At 45.1% G+C, this 21,871-nt stretch overlaps 1 protein-coding gene across 2 annotated transcripts in view; it reads left to right on the top strand.

The window, feature by feature from the left end:
• Positions 1–21,608, top strand: part of LOC134329610 (general transcription factor 3C polypeptide 1) — a 41,698-nt gene extending 20,090 nt beyond the window's left edge. The window contains exons 25-36 of one of the 2 annotated variants that reach the window (XM_063010889.1): positions 3,484–3,626; positions 4,075–4,156; positions 4,278–4,390; positions 4,485–4,541; positions 4,652–4,745; positions 10,265–10,437; positions 10,697–11,047; positions 12,107–12,333; positions 12,436–12,701; positions 12,796–13,249; positions 14,993–15,026; positions 18,870–21,608. In XM_063010889.1, the coding sequence (XP_062866959.1) occupies positions 3,484–3,626; positions 4,075–4,156; positions 4,278–4,390; positions 4,485–4,541; positions 4,652–4,745; positions 10,265–10,437; positions 10,697–11,047; positions 12,107–12,333; positions 12,436–12,701; positions 12,796–13,249; positions 14,993–15,026; positions 18,870–19,281 (2,406 nt within the window). In that variant the 3' untranslated portion in view covers positions 19,282–21,608. Of the gene's footprint in view, positions 1–3,483; positions 3,627–4,074; positions 4,157–4,277; positions 4,391–4,484; positions 4,542–4,651; positions 4,746–10,264; positions 10,438–10,696; positions 11,048–12,103; positions 12,334–12,435; positions 12,702–12,795; positions 13,250–14,992; positions 15,027–18,869 lie in introns of both variants that reach the window. The other variant, XM_063010888.1, reaches the window with a different exon arrangement.
• The last annotated feature ends 263 nt before the right edge of the window (positions 21,609–21,871 follow it).

Below are 21,871 nucleotides of genomic sequence, written 5' to 3'. Positions count from 1 at the left end.
TGGCGTATGGTCTGAGCACTGACAGGCTGACCTCCCACGTCTTCAACCTCTGCAGCGATGCTGGCAGCACTCATATGTCTATTTTTTAAAGCCAACCTCTGGATATGACGCCGAACACGTGGACTCAACTTCTTTGGTCGACCCTGGCGAAGCCTGTTCCGAGTGGAACCTGTCCTGGAAAACCGCTGTATGACCTTGGCCACCATGCTGTAGCTCAGTTTCAGGGTGTTAGCAATCTTCTTATAGCCCAGGCCATCTTTGTGGAGAGCAACAATTCTATTTCTCACATCCTCAGAGAGTTCTTTGCCATGAGGTGCCATGTTGAATATCCAGTGGCCAGTATGAGAGAATTGTACCCAAAACACCAAATTTAACAGCCCTGCTCCCCATTTACACCTGGGACCTTGACACATGACACCAGGGAGGGACAACGACACATTTGGGCACAATTTGGACATGTTCACTGTGGGGTGTACTCACTTATGTTGCAGCTATTTAGACATTAATGGCTGTGTGTTGAGTTATTTTCAGAAGACAGTAAATCTACACTGTTATACAAGCTGTACACTGACTACTCTAAGTTATATCCAAGTTTCATGTCTATAGTGTTGTCCCATGAAAAGATATAATGAAATATTTGCAGAAATGTGAGGGGTGTACTTACTTTTGTGATACTGTGTGTATATATATATATACTCATTATATACAGGTCCTTCTCAAAAAATTAGCATATTGTGATAAAGTTCATTATTTTCCATAATGTAATGATAAAAATTAAACTTTCATATATTTTAGATTCATTGCACACCAACTGAAATATTTCAGGTCTTTTATTGTTTTAATACTGATGATTTTGGCATACAGCTCATGAAAACCCAAAATTCCTATCTCAAAAAATTAGCATATTTCATCCGACCAATAAAAGAAAAGTGTTTTTAATACAAAAAAAGTCAACCTTCAAATAATTATGTTCAGTTATGCACTCAATACTTGGTCGGGAATCCTTTTGCAGAAATGACTGCTTCAATGCGGCGTGGCATGGAGGCAATCAGCCTGTGGCACTGCTGAGGTGTTATGGAGGCCCAGGATGCTTCGATAGCGGCCTTAAGCTCATCCAGAGTGTTGGGTCTTGTGTCTCTCAACTTTCTCTTCACAATATCCCACAGATTCTCTATGGGGTTCAGGTCAGGAGAGTTGGCAGGCCAATTGAGCACAGTAATACCATGGTCAGTAAACCATTCACCAGTGGTTTTGGCACTGTGAGCAGGTGCCAGGTCGTGCTGAAAAATGAAATCTTCATCTCCATAAAGCTTTTCAGCAGATGGAAGCATGAAGTGCTCCAAAATCTCCTGATAGCTAGCTGCATTGACCCTGCCCTTGATAAAACACAGTGGACCAACACCAGCAGCTGACATGGCACCCCAGACCATCACTGACTGTGGGTACTTGACACTGGACTTCAGGCATTTTGGCATTTCCTTCTCCCCAGTCTTCCTCCAGACTCTGGCACCTTGATTTCCGAAAACAGTACTTTGGACCACTGAGCAACAGTCCAGTGCTGCTTCTCTGTAGCCCAGGTCAGGCGCTTCTGCCGCTGTTTCTGGTTCAAAAGTGGCTTGACCTGGGGAATGCGGCACCTGTAGCCCATTTCCTGCACACGCCTGTGCACGGTGGCTCTGGATGTTTCTACTCCAGACTCAGTCCACTGCTTCCGCAGGTCCCCCAAGGTCTGGAATCGGCCCTTCTCCACAATCTTCCTCAGGGTCCGGTCACCTCTTCTCGTTGTGCAGCGTTTTCTGCCGCACTTTTTCCTTCCCACAGACTTCCCACTGAGGTGCCTTGATACAGCACTCTGGGAACAGCCTATTCGTTCAGAAATTTCTTACCCTCTTGCTTGAGGGTGTCAATGATGGCCTTCTGGACAGCAGTCAGGTCGGCAGTCTTACCCATGATTGCAGTTTTGAGTAATGAACCAGGCTGGGAGTTTTTAAAAGCCTCAGGAATCTTTTGCAGGTGTTTAGAGTTAATTCGTTGATTCAGATGATTAGGTTAATAGCTCGTTTAGAGAACCTTTTCATGATATGCTAATTTTTTGAGATAGGAATTTTGGGTTTTCATGAGCTGTATGCCAAAATCATCAGTATTAAAACAATAAAAGACCTGAAATATTTCAGTTGGTGTGCAATGAATCTAAAATATATGAAAGTTTAATTTTTATCATTACATTATGGAAAATAATGAACTTTATCACAATATGCTAATTTTTTGAGAAGGACCTGTACATACTCATTAAATATGTATATATACACACTACACATTATACACATACACACATCTATTATATGTATGCACACACACATACTATATATATATATATACGTATATACAGGGGTTGGACAAAATAACTGAAACACCTGTCATTTTAGTGTGGGAGGTTTCATGGCTAAATTGGACCAGTCTGGTGGCCAATCTTCATTAATTGCACATTGCACCAGTAAGAGCAGAGTGTGAAGGTTCAATTAGCAGGGTAAGAGCACAGTTTTGCTCAAAATATTGCAATGCACACAACATTATGGGTGACATACCAGAGTTCAAAAGAGGACAAATTGTTGGTGCACGTCTTGCTGGCGCATCTGTGACCAAGACAGCAAGTCTTTGTGATGTATCAAGAGCCACGGTATCCAGGGTAATGTCAGCATACCACCAAGAAGGACAAACCACATCCAACAGGATTAACTGTGGACGCAAGAGGAAGCTGTCTGAAAGGGATGTTCGATCTGTCTCGCGTGTGTCCGGGAGAGTTACGGTGTGGAGAAGCCCCAAAGAAGCATACCACCCAGACTGTTGCATGCCCAGAGTGAAGCATGGGGGTGGATCAGTGATGGTTTGGGCTGCCATATCATGGCATTCCCTTGGCCCAATACTTGTGCTAGATGGGCGCGTCACTGCCAAGGACTACCGAACCATTCTGGAGGACCATGTGCATCCAATGGCGGTGCCGTGTATCAGGATGACAATGCACCAATACACACAGCAAGACTGGTGAAAGATTGGTTTGATGAACATGAAAGTGAAGTTGAACATCTCCCATGGCCTGCACAGTCACCAGATCTAAATATTATTGAGCCACTTTGGGGTGTTTTGGAGAAGCGAGTCAGGAAACGTTTTCCTCCACCAGCATCACGTAGTGACCTGGCCACTATCCTGCAAGAAGAATGGCTTAAAATCCCTCTGACCACTGTGCAGGACTTGTATATGTCATTTCCAAGACGAATTGATGCTGTATTGGCCGCAAAAGGAGGCCCTACACCATACTAATAAATTATTGTGGTCTAAAACCAGGTGTTTCAGTTATTTTGTCCAACCCCTGTATATATATACACATTATTGTAGACACACATTATACACACGTTAACACACATTACACAGACACCACAAATTATACACACAAATTACATAGGGTGTGTGTGTGTGTGTGTGTAGATAAAGAAGCCGTTCGTGGGCTGGAACGTGGTACGTGATATCCTCCACAGAGATCTGGAACTGTCTCTAGATAAAACCTCTCTGGCGGTGGGGCGACGCTCTCGCTACATCATGAAGAACCCACAGACGCAACTCAACTACAGGTACACACCACGGAACCGTCTAGAACCATCAAGAACCCTACAGAACCCAGTAGAACACTACAGAACCCTACAGAACTCCACACAACCCAGCACAAACACACACTACAGAACCATCAGGAACCCTACAGAACCCAGTAGAACACTACAGAACCCTACAGAACTCCACACAACCCAGCACAAACACACACTACAGAACCATCAGGAACCCTACAGAACCCAGTAGAACCCTACACAACCCTACACAACCCTCTAGAACCCACTACAACCCTACAGAACTCTACACAACCCAGCACAAATACACACTACAGAACCCTCTAGAAGCATTTCGATTTTTAGAGACATCTAGAACCCAGCACCATTACAGATGAACTATAAAAGTCCACTTTATTTCTGTGTGTGTGTGTGTGTGTGTGTGTGTGTGTGTGTGTGTGTGTGTGTGTGTGTGTAGGATCTGTCTAGCTGAAGTGTATCAGGATAAAACCCTGGTTGACGAGTTCATGAACAGAAGCAACAACTACACCGACCAAAACGTGAGTCTGATTCCATCTGACCTCCAGCCACACCCAGCTTATAAAAACACACCCACGCATTCACGTGTGTGTGTGTGTGTGTGTGTGTGTGTGTGTGTGTGTGTGTGTGTGTGTGTTGTAGGTGTGTGCTGAGGAGTTTAATGAGTTCGTGAAGATGCTCAAAGCCAAGCTGAGCTCCAGTTACGGACCCAGTGATGTCATCATACCTGATAGCAAAGAGGAACTGTTCAACAGGTAACACACACACACACACACACACACACACACACACACCTGAACACACACACACTGGATTAGAAATGATAATAATCTGATGATCTTCCTGCAGGTTTAAACTCTACACTATAGGAGAGGAAGCAGCACCGAGCACCGACCTCCTCAACAGGTGTGTGTGTGTGTGTGTGTGTGTGTGTGTGTGTGTGTGTGTGTGTGTGTGTGTGTGTGTGTAAAAGCTCTTTATTTATGATGAGTGTGTGTGTGTGTGTGTGTGTGTAGTGTGGAGGACGTGCACCCTCTGGTGCTGAATAATTTGATCCAGAGCACTCTCGTCCTCTCCAACTCCCAGATGAAGCCCAGCCGAGCCTTCCAGGTACACACACACACACACACACACACTCACACTCATTATACACACACACTCATTATACACACACACACACACACTCATTATACACACACACACACTCATTATACACACACACACACTCATTATACACACACACACACTCATTATACACACACACACTCAAACTCAAACTCAAACGAAGCTTTATTGGCATGACAAATAATGACATTCGTATTGCCAAAGCAAGTTACAGAGAAATATAAACAATAAAAATAAGAAAAAACAAAAATATACAGAACAGTTACATGTGCAAAAAATATAGAATAGAATAAAATATTAATAAAAACAGTGCAAAATAATAACAATAAAAAGTATAATATTTACAATAATGAGGTAGTAAAACAATCAGTTTGTGTGTTCGTGTGTGTGTGTGTGCGTGAGTGTGAGTGTGTGTGAGTGTGTGTGCGCGTGCGTGTGTGAGTGTGTGTGTGTGTGTGCGTGTGTGTGAGTGCGTGTGTGTGCGTGCGTGTGTGTGAGTGTGCGTGCGTGTGTATGAGTGTGTGTGTGTGTGTGTGTGTATGAGACATGGTCACCCACTGTCCCTCACCTGGTGGCAGGTGTGTGTATAGAGTGCTGCTAGTGTGCAGCTCTCTCTGTGCTCCCCCAGTAGGTGGGGCAGTTTGTCGGGGTCTGGGAGGGAGGTGACGTTGGGGATGATGTTATTAAATTTAGGGAAGAATTGGGAGCGGACGTGGTGGTACTTGGTACACCGGGTGAGGAAGTGCAGCTCCGTCTCTACTGTACTGAGAGTGCAGTGCTGACACGACCTCTCCTCCCGGGGCAGCCAGGACCGGGTGTGTCGCCCCGTCTCCACGGCCAGGTCGTGTGCGCTCAGTCTGTACCTCGTCAGGGTGTTTCTTAATTTAGGGTCGGATACTGTGCTCAGATCATCTGCTGCACTGTAGTGTCTGTTTAGGGTCAAATAATAACAAATAATAAATAATAAATAACTGCATTTTACTTTGAGATTTAGTTTCAGTTTCCCAATAATTCAGATATTTAGTTCTGAGTTTTTGTGTAATTTGGTTGATTCTAATTGGGTTTACAGATTTCTCTTGTTCCTGAGTCTTTATTGTGTCAGTGTGTGTTAGTGGTGTATCTGTGTGTGTTACTGGTGTATGGGTGTGTGTTATTAGTGTATGGGTGTGTGTTAGTGGTGGATCTGTGTGTGTTAGTGGTGTATCTGTGTGTGTTAGTGGTGTATGGGTGCAGTGACTCAGGACCAGTTGGATGAGGGGACTGGTATGTTTGCTCAGCTCTTGGTGTTTCAGGGCTTTATAATGATAAGTTTGGGGGTCGCTGTCATTTAGATGGTTCCAGAAGTTGATGCTCTTCTCTGTATGTTTATAATTAGTGGAAATCGGCCTAATTCTGCCCTGCACGCATTGTTCGTGGTGTGTTGGTGTGTGTTCGTGGTGTGTTGGTGTGTGTTGGTGTGTGTTCGTGGTGTGTTAGTGGTGTGGTGGTGTGTGTTAGTGGTGTGTTGGTGTGTGTTCGTGGTGTGTTGGTGTGTGTTGGTGTGTGTTCGTGGTGTGTTAGTGGTGTGGTGGTGTGTGTTAGTGGTGTGTTGGTGTGTGTTCGTGGTGTGTTGGTGTGTGTTGGTGGTGTGTTAGTGGTGTGGTGGTGTGTGTTCGTGGTGTGTTGGTGTGTGTTCGTGGTGTGTTGGTGTGTGTTGGTGTGTGTTCGTGGTGTGTTAGTGGTGTGGTGGTGTGTGTTCGTGGTGTGTTGGTGTGTGTTCGTGGTGTGTTGGTGTGTGTTGGTGTGTGTTCGTGGTGTGTTGGTGTGTGTTCGTGGTGTGTTGGTGTGTGTTGGTGTGTGTTAGTGGTGTGTTGGTGTGTGTGTTTGTGGTGTGTTGGTGTGTGTTAGTGGTGTGGTGGTGTGTTAGTGGTGTGTTGGTGTGTGTGTTTGTGGTGTGTTGGTGTGTGTTAGTGGTGTGTTGGTGTGTGTTAGTGGTGTGTTCGTGGTGTGTCTGTGTGTGTTGGTGGTGTGTTAGTGGTGTGTTGGTGTGTGTTAGTGGTGTGTTGGTGTGTGTTAGTGGTGTGTTAGTGTGTGTTCGTGGTGTGTTGGTGTGTGTTAGTGGTGTGTTAGTGTGTGTTCGTGGTGTGTTGGTGTGTGTTCGTGGTGTGTTGGTGTGTGTTCGTGGTGTGTTGGTGTGTGTTCGTGGTGTGTTGGTGTGTGTTAGTGGTGTGTTGGTGTGTGTTAGTGGTGTGTGTTAGTGGTGTGTTAGTGTGTGTTCGTGGTGTGTTGGTGTGTGTTAGTGGTGTGTTGGTGTGTGTTAGTGGTGTGTGTTAGTGGTGTGTGTGTGTGTTAGTGGTGTGTTGGTGTGTGTTAGTGGTGTGTTAGTGGTGTGTGTGTGTGTTAGTGGTGTGTTAGTGGTGTGTTGGTGTGTGTTAGTGGTGTGTTAGTGGTGTGTGTGTGTGTTAGTGGTGTGTTGGTGTGTGTTAGTGGTGTGTGTTAGTGGTGTGTGTGTGTGTTAGTGGTGTGTTAGTGGTGTGTTGGTGTGTGTTAGTGGTGTGTTAGTGGTGTGTGTGTGTGTTAGTGGTGTGTTAGTGGTGTGTTGGTGTGTGTTAGTGGTGTGTTGGTGTGTGTTCGTGGTGTGTCTGTGCACCTTTAGGATGGTTGTACAGAACTCTGTGTGCAGGGTCTCTAATGGATGTTTGTCCCAATTATGGAATTGATGGTGTGTAAGCGAACCCCAAACTTCACTGCCATATAGAGCAATCGGTTCAATTATTGATTCAAAAATTTTAAGCCAGATTCGAACTGGAATTTCCACGAATGTTTGACGTTTTATGGCGTCGACGCCCTGCGAGCTTTTTCTCTCAGTTCATTTACTGCCGGGTTAAAGTTTCCTGTGGAACTGATGTTTAGTCCGAGGTAAGTATAATCTTTAGTGTGCTCAATTTCATGGTGTCCTAATTTATATGTGTGTTTGGTTCCCTGAGATCTGGCTCTTTTCTGGAAGGTCATAATTTTGGTCTTTTTGAGGTTGACTGTCAGGGCCCAGGTCTGACAGTACTGCTGCAGCAGGTCCAGTTTGTGCTGGAGACCCTGAGCGCTGGGGGACAGCAGGACCAGATCATCTGCATACAGCAGGAGTTTAATCTCGGAGTCGTGTAGAGTGAGACCGGGCGTGGCTGAGTGCTCTAACATGGAGGCCAATTCATTAATATAGATGTTAAATAGAGTTGGACTTAAACAGCAGCCCTGTCTCACTCCACGCTCCTGAGAGATGAGATGTTTCTCTTACTGCCGATTCTTATTCCACACTGGTTTTCTGTGTACATGGATTTAATAAGATCAGATGTTTTACCCCCTACACCACTCTCTAACATTTTATAAAACAATCCTTCATGCCAAATGGAATCAAAAGCTTTTTTAAAATCAATAAAACATGCAAATATTTTAGAGTTATTTTGAACTACATATTTTTGGATCAGGGTGTGTAGGGTGTAAATATGATCGGTAGTGCGGTAATTTGGTAGGAAACCAATCTGACTTTTACTCAGGACGTTGTGTTGGGTAAGGAAGTGTAATAATCGTGAGTTAATTATACTACAGAATAACTTCCCCAGGTTACTGCTCACACAGACGCCCCGGTCATTATTAGGGTGGAATTTATCTCCACTTTTGTAGATGGGTGTTATGAGACCTTGATTCCAGATATCAGGGAAGGAACCGACACTCAGAACCAGGTTAAAGACTTTTAACATCGCCAGGTGAAATTTGGAGCTGCTGTGTTTGATCATTTCATTCAGGATCCTGTCAGGTCCTGATGATTTCTTTGTTTTTAGTTTTTTAATGTTGTCTTTAAGTTCCTGCTCAGTAATGAGAGAGTCTAGAGGATTCTGGTGGTTTTTAACAGCCCGTTCCAGTTCCTCTAACTTACTAATAATTTGAATTTGTTCAGGATTTGAATCTAATTCTATATTTTTAAAGAGTGATTGGAAATGGGTTGTCCAGATATCCCCATCCTGAATGGCCAATTCTTCCTGTTCTCTATGTTTTAATTTGTTCCAATTGTCCCAGAATTGATGTGTGTTGATTGATTGTTCAATAATTGTTAGTTGTTTTTGGGTGTACTGAGCTTTTTTGGTTCTGAGTGTACGTTTATATTGTTTGAGGGTTTCACAGTAAAGAAGTCGTGTGTTACTGTTGTTTGGGTCTCTGTGTTTTTGGTTTGATATTTTACGGAGTTCTGTTCTTAATATTTGACAGTCTTTGTCGAACCAGCTGTCATCTTTTGTAGATTTAGGTTTTGATTTAGATTTAATTTTTAATTGAGCTTTATTTGCTGTATTTTTAAAGATCTGATTAATATTTTTAACTGCCTGATTTACTCCTTCTTTACTGTGAATGTACGCAGTGTCCAGAAAGTTGTCTAAGCTAGTTTGGATTTCTGTGCTGCTAATTGCTTTCTGGAACTCCTCTGCGCTGTTCTCGGCCCATCTGTAGGATCTGGAGATGTTGTACAGCTTACTGGGCCGTGTGTGTGTGGTGGGGTTAGTTTCTGTCTTTTTGATGAACACAGTAATTTGGCTGTGATCAGACAGAGGGGTTAGAGGTTTAACAGTAAATGCACTGAGAGAGAAAGGGTCTAAATCTGTTATTGCATAATCTACTGTACTATTACCAAGAGGTGAGCAGAACGTGAACCTTCCTAATGAGTCCCCTCGAGTTCTACCGTTGACGATGTACAGACTTAAAGTTCCACAGAGCTGCAGGAGGTCTTTACCATTTTTGTTAGTAACATGATCATAATTGTTTCTGTGGTTTAGGGTGGAATTAGTATTAAGAATTTGGTTGTTATTGATGAATCTGTTTCCCTGATCATTTATAATATCAGGTTGGGTTCCTGTTCTGGCGTTCAGGTCTCCACAGACGAGCACGTTTCCCTGGGTTTGGAAATGGCAGGTCTCTCTCTCCAGCTCTGAGAACATATCTTCAGAGTAGTATGGAGACTCTGACGGAGGGATATAAATGGCACAGAGAAACAGATCCTTCTGTGATGATAGTATAGTTTTATTTATTTTTAGCCAAATGTGGTATTTTCCAATTTTCATGGTGTTTATTAGCGTGTGTAGGTGTGATTTGTACCAGATTTCTGGGAGGGTAAAATGATTTCTCTGTAGTCATGGGTACAGTGGGTGACCATGTCGGCCTTGCACCATGTTTCCTGTAGGATGATGATGTCAAGGTTTTTAATGTGTGTGTGGAAGTCAGTGTGTACGCTTTTTAATCCGAAGGCTGAGGAGCTCAGGCCTTGGATATTCCAATTAGAAACAGTGAGTGATATTATGCAGTTGCAGTGTTTAGTGTTTAAAATGAGATAAACATTGTAAAAAGATATCAGATTTTTTGTGTTTATGTATATATACTGTATATGTATATACTTATGTTTATCTTTATATATAAATATTTATATAACTGTATATATGTGCACTCTCTCTCTCTCACACACACACGCTCTCTCTCTCTCTCAGTCGTTCTCTCTCTACAGTAAATATAAACAGGAAGTGCTGCTGCAGGTCTTCCTGGCCTGTAAAAAACTGAGGTTGGTGAACCGTCGCCGTGCCAACAAGTTCATCGGGCCCAAGAAGAACCGAGCCGTGCCCTGCCTGCCCATGTCCTACCAGCTCTCTCAGCTCTACTACAGGTCCTGCACACACACACACACACAGCAGACGTCACTATTATTCACCCGTCAGTAATATTACTGAGCTGCTCTGTAGGACCTACAGTTGGGTTCCAACATGATGAACCCATCAACCAGCGTTCAAGGTGTGTTAGAACCACGCTGTAAACAAAGGAGCTGCTCATACAAGCTGAAGGTCCTCGAAGGTTCTGGAAGTTCCTGAGGAACCTGGATGCCTGAGCTGAAGGAACGTTCTGTGGTGTGTGTTGGTGTGCTGTAGGTACTTCACCTGGCGCTTCCCCAGTACGATGCATAACGAGGTGTACGACCTGCTGGAAGCTCTGCGCCAGAGAGGAACAGCAGATCGCCCCAGCGCCTTCTACTTCCAGCCCGGAGGAGGAGGAGACGCCGAGGGGACGCACCAGAACCTGGGGGCATCGGGAGAACCTCAGAGTTCTGAGGGACGTCCAGACGTGAGTGAGATGTTGCCGTTTCCCATGGACGCTCCGGGAGGAGCCACGGCCTGCTGCCTCACACTGATGAGTCTGGGCATGATGAGTGTGGACGTGTCCATCCCACAGCAGATCGTGGTGGTGGACAGCACACTGGTGGATAACGAGGTGGTCAAGAGGTAACACACACACACACACACACACCTAACACACACACACACCTAACATACACATACACCTAACACACACATACACCTAACACACACTCACACACTCGTACACACACACCTAACATACACTCACACATACACACACACACCTAACACACACACACACCTAACATACACATACACCTAACACACACATACACCTAACACACACTCACACACTCGTACACACACACCTAACATACACTCACACATACACACACACACCTAACACACACACACACATAACACATACACACACCTAACACACACACACACACACCTAACATACACACACACACACACCTAACATACACACACACACACACCTAACATACACACACACCTAACATACACACACACACACACCTAACATACACACACACACACACACACACACCTAACATACACACACACACCTAACATACACACACACACACACCTAACATACACACACACACACACCTAACATACACACACCTAACACACACACACACCTAACACACACACACACACACACACCTAACATACACATACACCTAACACACACACACACACACCTAACACACACTCACACACTCGTACACACACACACCTAACATACACACACCTAACACACACACACACCTAACACACACATACACCTAACACACACACACACACCTAACACACACACACACCTAACACACACACACACCTAACATACACATACACCTAACATACACATACACCTAACACACACTCACACACTCGTACACACACACCTAACATACACATACACCTAACACACACTCACACACTCGTACACACACACCTAACATACACTCACACATACACACACACACCTAACACACACACACTGGTAAATATCGAGGTGGTCAAGAGGTAACACACACACCCAGTGCTGACACATTTTAATCTTTTATGAAATCTCTCTCCCTTTTATTCTCTCTTGTTTTTGAAACCTAAACCTGAATCCGTGTGTGTGTGTGTGTGTGTGTGTGTGTGTGTGTGTGTGCACGCGTTCAGCAGTTTCGCCCGTGAGCTGGACGAGGAGGACGAGGATGAGGGCGGAGCTCGGTTCGAGGTGAAGGCTCGTCAGGCCTCTCACACCAACTACCTGCTGATGAAAGGATACTTCGTCCCGGGGATCATCAGCCTGAGGAACATCACGTCCACCGAGCACATCGCCGTCAACGCCTGCGTCCTGCACGTCCGGCTCCGGAACACGCGCTCACACACACTGTTCACGCCCGGCGGTGAGAGAGAGCACACACTCACACTCACACACACACACACACACACACAGTGGTGGACTGAGCTCCTGGCCCTGGTCTGAACATCTGCTCTCTCTCACACAGACGGCGTGTTCTCCCCGGCTCCGGCTCCACCCGCCTCCCTGTCCCGGATGTTCGACCGGCGGCGTGCCTGTGGGCGGAGCTTCCCGGAGGAATGCGCGGCACAGTTGGGTTACACCAGGCAGGATGTAAAGGCTGTGCGGGGGCTCACGGTCGCCGTGGAAACCTCGGCGGAGCTGGGCGTCGACCTGCGCGACCTGTGCGGGGCGCATGCTCACCTGGAACAGGTGCTGGAGGGGAGGAGCCGAAATCTGCAGCAGTACATCCAGGTGAGAGAGGGGGCGTGTGTGTGTGTGTGTGTGTGTGTGTATATATATGTGTGTGTGTGTGTGTGACCGTGTGTGTGTGTGTGTGTGTGTGTAGGATCTGCTGGACCGTGAGGAGATGGTTGAAGTGGGCGCGGTCTCTCGGCGCTTGGTGTGTATGCGCTTCGCCGCTCCGTGGCTGCTGCACTGCCCCAAAGTATTCAGCTCTCAAGATGCCACATCTACCCCTGAAGCCCCGCCCACCTCCAATAACACCGCCTGTGATGCTCCACCCACCTCTAGCGACGCCGTCCCTGAAGCTCCACCCACTTCAGACAAGCCACCTCTGAAGAGACCTTTAGATCATGTGGACGATGACGACGTAGCTCCTCCCACCAAAAGACCCAACGTGGAGACTGTTGCTACGGAAACCACCGCTCCTACAGGAGAATCCAGCATGGAAGTGGGCGTGGATGACAACCCTCCAGATGTGCCCCCTTCGTTTAAAGAGGAGACTGGGTGCAGTGACAAGGTCCAGGGCTCCGTGCTGAACAGCAGTTCCCTGATGCCCGGTGGGTAATTATATATATATATATACAGTGTATCACAAAAGTGAGTACACCCCTCACATTTCTGCAGATATTTAAGTATATCTTTTCATGGGACAACACTGACAAAATGACACTTTGACACAATGAAAAGTAGTCTGTGTGCAGCTTATATAACAGTGTAAATTTATTCTTCCCTCAAAATAACTCAATATACAGCCATTAATGTCTAAACCACCGGCAACAAAAGTGAGTACACCCCTAAGAGACTACACCCCTAAATGTCCAAATTGAGCACTGCTTGTCATTTTCCCTCCAAAATGTCATGTGATTTGTTAGTGTTACTAGGTCTCAGGTGTGCATAGGGAGCAGGTGTGTTCAATTTAGTAGTACAGCTCTCACACTCTCTCATACTGGTCACTAAAAGTTCCAACATGGCACCTCATGGCAAAGAACTCTCTGAGGATCTTAAAAGACGAATTGTTGCGCTACATGAAGATGGCCAACACCCTGAAACTGAGCTGCAGCACAGTGGCCAAGATCATCCAGCGTTTTAAAAGAGCAGGGTCCACTCAGAACAGACCTCGCGTCGGTCGTCCAAAGAAGCTGAGTGCACGTGCTCAGCGTCACATCCAACTGCTGTCTTTGAAAGATAGGCGCAGGAGTGCTGTCAGCATTGCTGCAGAGATTGAAAAGGTGGGGGGTCAGCCTGTCAGTGCTCAGACCATACGCCGCACACTACATCAAATTGGTCTGCATGGCTGTCACCCCAGAAGGAAGCCTCTTCTGAAGTCTCTACACAAGAAAGCCCACAAACAGTTTGCTGAAGACATGTCAACAAAGGACATGGATTACTGGAACCATGTCCTATGGTCTGATGAGACCAAGATTAATTTGTTTGGTACAGATGGTCTCAAGCATGTGTGGCGGCAATCAGGTGAGGAGTACAAAGATAAGTGTGTCATGCCTACAGTCAAGCATGGTGGTGGGAATGCCATGGTCTGGGGCTGCATGAGTGCAGCAGGTGTTGGGGAGTTACATTTCATTGAGGGACACATGAACTCCAATATGTACTGTGAAATACTGAAGCAGAGCATGATCCCCTCCCTCCGGAAACTGGGTCGCAGGGCAGTGTTTCAGCATGATAATGACCCCAAACACACCTCTAAGACGACCACTGCTTTATTGAAGAGGCTGAGGGTAAAGGTGATGGACTGGCCAAGCATGTCTCCAGACCTAAACCCAATAGAACATCTTTGGGGCATCCTCAAGCGGAAGGTGGAGGAGCGCAAAGTCTCGAATATCCGCCAGCTCCGTGATGTCGTCATGGAGGAGTGGAAAAGCATTCCAGTGGCAACCTGTGAAGCTCTGGTAAACTCCATGCCCAGGAGAGTTAAGGCAGTTCTGGGAAATAATGGTGGCCACACAAAATATTGACACTTCAGGAACTTTCACTAAGGGGTGTACTCACTTTTGTTGCCGGTGGTTTAGACATTAATGGCTGTATATTGAGTTATTTTGAGGGAAGAATAAATTTACACTGTTATATAAGCTGCACACAGACTACTTTTCATTGTGTCAAAGTGTCATTTTGTCAGTGTTGTCCCATGAAAAGATATACTTAAATATCTGCAGAAATGTGAGGGGTGTACTCACTTTTGTGATACACTGTATATATATATATAATTATACATTATATATAGTAATATATATCATATATTATTACTCATATATTCATGGCTATATCTTGCTCTCCTCGTGTCGCAGGTGAAGAAGGAACCGGTGCGAGAACAGAGGACGAGTAAGTCACTTCCATCCCATAATAATCACAGTAGATCACAATCACCATATATAGCTACAGTGTATGTATTAATATAGTGGATCCCAATTCCCTCTGCTCTAATATAGTGGATCCCAACTCCTTATACACTAAATACAGCGGATCCCAATTCCTTATACTCATATATAGTGGATCCCAATTCATTATACTCTTATATAGTAGATCCTAATTCCCTATACGCTATTATAGTGGATCACAATTCCCTTTGCTTTAATATAGTTGACCACAATTCCTTATACACTATTATAGTGGATCCCAATTCCTTATACACTAAATACAGCGGATCCCAATTCCTTATACTCATATATAGTGGATCCCAATTCATTATACTCTTATATAGTAGATCCTAATTCCCTATATGCTATTACAGTAGATCACAATTCCTTATACTCTAATATAGTGGATCACAATTTTTATAGTCTAATATAGTGGATCACAATTCCTTATACTCTGATATAGTGGATCACAATTCATTATACTCTAATATAGTGGATCACACCTGATAGTCTTAGTGTAATGTAGATCCCAGCGGTGATCCAGAGGATTAGAGAACACCTGATACTGTTAGTGTAATGTAGATCCCAGCGGTGATCCAGTGGATTAGAGAACACCTGATACAGTGTAGTGTAATGTAGATCCCAGCGGTGATCCAGTGGATTAGAGAACACCTGATGCTATTAGTGTAATGTAGATCCCAGCGGTGATCCAGTGGATTAGAAGAACACCTGATGCTGTTAGTGTAATGTAGATCCCAGCGGTGATCCAGTGGATTAGAGAACACCTGATACAGTGTAGTGTAATGTAGATCCCAGCGGTGATCCAGTGGATTAGAGAACACCTGATGCTATTAGTGTAATGTAGATCCCAGCGGTGATCCAGTGGATTAGAGAACACCTGATGCTATTAGTGTAATGTAGATCCCAGCGGTGATCCAGTGGATTAGAGAACACCTGATGCTGTTAGTGTAATGTAGATCCCAGCGGTGATCCAGTGGATTAGAGAACACCTGATACAGTGTAGTGTAATGTAGATCCCAGCGGTGATCCAGTGGATTAGAGAACACCTGATGCTATTAGTGTAATGTAGATCCCAGCGGTGATCCAGTGGATTAGAGAACACCTGATGCTGTTAGTGTAATGTAGATCCCAGCGGTGATCCAGTGGATTAGAGAACACCTGATGCTGTTAGTGTAATGTAGATCCCAGCTGTGATCCAGTGGATTAGAGAACACCTGATACAGTGTAGTGTAATGTAGATCCCAGCGGTGATCCAGTGGATTAGAGAACACCTGATGCTGTTAGTGTAATGTAGATCCCAGCTGTGATCCAGTGGATTAGAGAACACCTGATACAGTGTAGTGTAATGTAGATCCCAGCGGTGATCCAGTGGATTAGAGAACACCTGATACAGTGTAGTGTAATGTAGATCCCAGCGGTGATCCAGTGGATTAGAGAACACCTGATGCTATTAGTGTAATGTAGATCCCAGCGGTGATCCAGTGGATTAGAGAACACCTGATGCTATTAGTGTAATGTAGATCCCAGCGGTGATCCAGTGGATTAGAGAACACCTGATGCTGTTAGTGTGATGTAGATCCCAGCGGTGATCCAGTGGATTAGAGAACACCTGATACAGTGTAGTGTAATGTAGATCCCAGCGGTGATCCAGTGGATTAGAGAACACCTGATGCTATTAGTGTAATGTAGATCCCAGCGGTGATCCAGTGGATTAGAAGAACACCTGATGCTGTTAGTGTAATGTAGATCCCAGCGGTGATCCAGTGGATTAGAGAACACCTGATACAGTGTAGTGTAATGTAGATCCCAGCGGTGATCCAGTGGATTAGAGAACACCTGATGCTATTAGTGTAATGTAGATCCCAGCGGTGATCCAGTGGATTAGAGAACACCTGATGCTATTAGTGTAATGTAGATCCCAGCGGTGATCCAGTGGATTAGAGAACACCTGATGCTGTTAGTGTAATGTAGATCCCAGCGGTGATCCAGTGGATTAGAGAACACCTGATACAGTGTAGTGTAATGTAGATCCCAGCGGTGATCCAGTGGATTAGAGAACACCTGATGCTATTAGTGTAATGTAGATCCCAGCGGTGATCCAGTGGATTAGAGAACACCTGATGCTGTTAGTGTAATGTAGATCCCAGCGGTGATCCAGTGGATTAGAGAACACCTGATGCTGTTAGTGTAATGTAGATCCCAGCTGTGATCCAGTGGATTAGAGAACACCTGATACAGTGTAGTGTAATGTAGATCCCAGCGGTGATCCAGTGGATTAGAGAACACCTGATGCTGTTAGTGTAATGTAGATCCCAGCTGTGATCCAGTGGATTAGAGAACACCTGATACAGTGTAGTGTAATGTAGATCCCAGCGGTGATCCAGTGGATTAGAGAACACCTGATACAGTGTAGTGTAATGTAGATCCCAGCGGTGATCCAGTGGATTAGAGAACACCTGATGCTATTAGTGTAATGTAGATCCCAGCGGTGATCCAGTGGATTAGAGAACACCTGATGCTATTAGTGTAATGTAGATCCCAGCGGTGATCCAGTGGATTAGAGAACACCTGATGCTGTTAGTGTGATGTAGATCCCAGCGGTGATCCAGTGGATTAGAGAACACCTGATACAGTGTAGTGTAATGTAGATCCCAGCGGTGATCCAGTGGATTAGAGAACACCTGATACAGTGTAGTGTAATGTAGATCCCAGCGGTGATCCAGTGGATTAGAGAACACCTGATACAGTGTAGTGTAATGTAGATCCCAGCGGTGATCCAGTGGATTAGAGAACACCTGATGCTATTAGTGTAATGTAGATCCCAGCGGTGATCCAGTGGATTAGAGAACACCTGATGCTGTTAGTGTGATGTAGATCCCAGCGGTGATCCAGTGGATTAGAGAACACCTGATACAGTGTAGTGTAATGTAGATCCCAGCGGTGATCCAGTGGATTAGAGAACACCTGATGCTGTTAGTGTAATGTAGATCCCAGCGGTGATCCAGTGGATTAGAGAACACCTGATACAGTGTAGTGTAATGTAGATCCCAGCGGTGATCCAGTGGATTAGAGAACACCTGATGCTATTAGTGTAATGTAGATCCCAGCGGTGATCCAGTGGATTAGAGAACACCTGATACAGTGTAGTGTAATGTAGATCCCAGCGGTGATCCAGTGGATTAGAGAACACCTGATGCTGTTAGTGTAATGTAGATCCCAGCGGTGATCCAGTGGATTAGAGAACACCTGATACAGTGTAGTGTAATGTAGATCCCAGCGGTGATCCAGTGGATTAGAGAACACCTGATGCTATTAGTGTAATGTAGATCCCAGCGGTGATCCAGTGGATTAGAGAACACCTGATACAGTGTAGTGTAATGTAGATCCCAGCGGTGATCCAGTGGATTAGAGAACACCTGATGCTATTAGTGTAATGTAGATCCCAGCTGTGATCCAGTGGATTAGAGAACACCTGATGCTGTTAGTGTAATGTAGATCCCAGCGGTGATCCAGTGGATTAGAGAACACCTGATGCTGTTAGTGTAATGTAGATCCCAGCTGTGATCCAGTGGATTAGAGAACACCTGATGCTGTTAGTGTAATGTAGATCCCAGCTGTGATCCAGTGGATTAGAGAACACCTGATGCTGTTAGTGTAATGTAGATCCCAGCTGTGATCCAGTGGTTTAGAGAACATCTGATACAGTGTAGTGAGGGGATTTGAACCCAGATCGCGAGGGATCTCCCGTCGCCACACCCTCACCGTGTTCCTGATCGCTCTGTTCCAGGACGCTGGCCTTCGTGGCCCGGCCGTGGCGTATCGTGGACGGCTCGTTGAACGCGCCGGTGTGTAAGGGGATGCTGGAGGCTCTGCTCTCACACGTCATGACCCACCCGGGGGTTCCTGAACCCGCCCTGCTGCAGCACTACAGCGGCGTCCTGCAGCCCCTGCTCATCCTGGACTTGCTGGAGGTTCTCCTGGAGTTAGGCTGTGTGAGGAAGAGCTTCACCGTGACCCCACCCAAACCCTCGCTCTTCTCTCGCCCCTGCCTCCCCCGGCTCAGGGAACAGGGCGGGGTCAGCGTGCTGGACCAGGTGGTGGCCTTTTACGAGCCCACGGTGGACTGCAGTGTGAGACTCGCCCGGCTCCTCCCTCACCAGAACAACTGGAACAGATGGGTGCAGCTGTGTGTGCGCTGAGCTTACACACCATATATACACCATACACACACACACACACACACACACACACACACCCACACACACACGATACATACACACACCACACACACACACACACACACACACACACACGATACATACACACACACACACACACACACACAGACACACGATACATACACACCACACACACACACACACGATACATACACATCACACACACACACACACACACACACACACACACAATACACACACATACACACAATAAACACACACACACACAATACACACACATACACACAATAAACACACACACACACCATACACACACACACACAATACACACACATACACACAATAAACACACACACACACAATACACACACATACACACAATAAACACACACACACACACACGATACATACACACACACACAGACACACGATACATACACACCACACACACACACACACACGATACATACACACCACACACACACACACACACACCCACACACACCATATATATACACACACACACACACACACACACCCACACACACACCACACGATCCATACACACATGATACACACACACACACACACAATAAACATACACACACCACACACTACACGATACATACACACCATACACACACACACACACACACCACACGATACATACACACTATACACACACACACACACACACACCACACGATACATACACACCATACACACATGATACACACACACACACACAATAAACACACACACACACACACCATACACACACACACACGATACACACACACACACACACCATACACACACACAATAAACACACACACCATACACACACACACACATGATACACACACATACAATACACACACAATACACACACACACACAATACACACACACACACAATAAACACACACACACGCACAATAAACACACACACACACACAATAAACACACACACACGCACAATAAACACACACACACACATGATACACACACAATAAACACACACACACACCATACACACACACACACATGATACACACACAATAAACACACACACACACAATAAACACACACACATGATACACACAATAAACACACACACACACACACCATACACACACACACACAATACACACACATACACACAATACACACACACAATAAACACACACACACACACTACACACACATACACACCATACACACACATAATCATGATACACACACATGATTTACACACACGCACAATAAACACATACACACACATGATACACACACACACACCATACACACACACACACACCACACACACACACACATACACACAATAAACACACACACACACCATACACACACATAATCATGACACACACACATGATTTACACACACAATAAACACACAAACACGATACACACAATAAATAAACTCACAGACAAACACATGATACACACCATAAACACACACACACACAATATAAACAAACACATGATACACAAACACACTATACACACACAAAAACACACGCAATACACACACACACACAATATACACATGCAATACACACCAATACAATGTCCACACACACATTGTTAATGCACACACACACTCATACATAACACACACTTGATACAAACAGACGATACACACACATACATAATACACACTCAACACACACACTTGATACAAACACACACGCACGATTCATACACATGCAATACACACACACAATACACACACACACATATGCAATACACACATACATTGTTAATGCACACACACACTCATACATAACACACTCTTGTGCAATACACACACAGTACACAAGCAGACTTTTTAAACACACACTGTATTTACACACTTGGGGTCACAAAGTGTGTGTTTTAATTTAAAGATCTGAGAGTTACAGATGTTCTATCAGGACGCTTTGATGTTGTGTTTGATGTTATGTGTGTATATAATCAGTCCTGTTAGGAAGAACTCGTCCTCCAGACAGACTCTCGCTGAGCGTAAGGTGACAGTCTGGGTTTTACTCTAGACCTTGGTAAAGCGACCACTGTTCCCTGAACCATCTAAGCTGCAGTACAGAATATTTTAATCTCTATCACACACACACCAAGCGTCTGAGCAGAACCGGGTGTGGGACGGATCCTGTCCTGTTCCAGGCTCCCAAATCAGGGAAAACAAACGTCAGCCAATCAGCAGCTGGATCACACGGACTGAATCGGTTTGGCGTTTGTAATTTCTGACGTTTACGTTATTTTGTCTTCGCTGTTCTGTCCCAAATCAAAACTAATAAAATATTTTGTTTATATTTGTGTGCACTGGTTTGTCCCAGTATAGAATTGACCAGTTCTCACCCACCAGTCTGGGTTGGCATGTGCTTCCTTCAGGACATGTGAAGCCGCCACCTGTTTTGGAAAGTGCTTGAAGGAAGAAAGGAGTGCTCTAGAACTTTGGCTAACGGGTGTTTATTGGAAATGGGCGGGGTTACGGGGGTGGTGTTTATGTAGCATGTGTACGCCTTTTCACAGGATGTGGGAATTTGTGTCCATTTATTATAGATTCTGATCCG

Source organism: Trichomycterus rosablanca, chromosome 15 (assembly GCF_030014385.1).
Source record: "Trichomycterus rosablanca isolate fTriRos1 chromosome 15, fTriRos1.hap1, whole genome shotgun sequence".
Taxonomy (NCBI): Eukaryota; Metazoa; Chordata; class Actinopteri; order Siluriformes; family Trichomycteridae; genus Trichomycterus; species Trichomycterus rosablanca.
The sequence above is the reverse complement of the archived record's forward strand: the minus strand, read 5'-3'. Positions and strand labels throughout refer to the sequence as shown.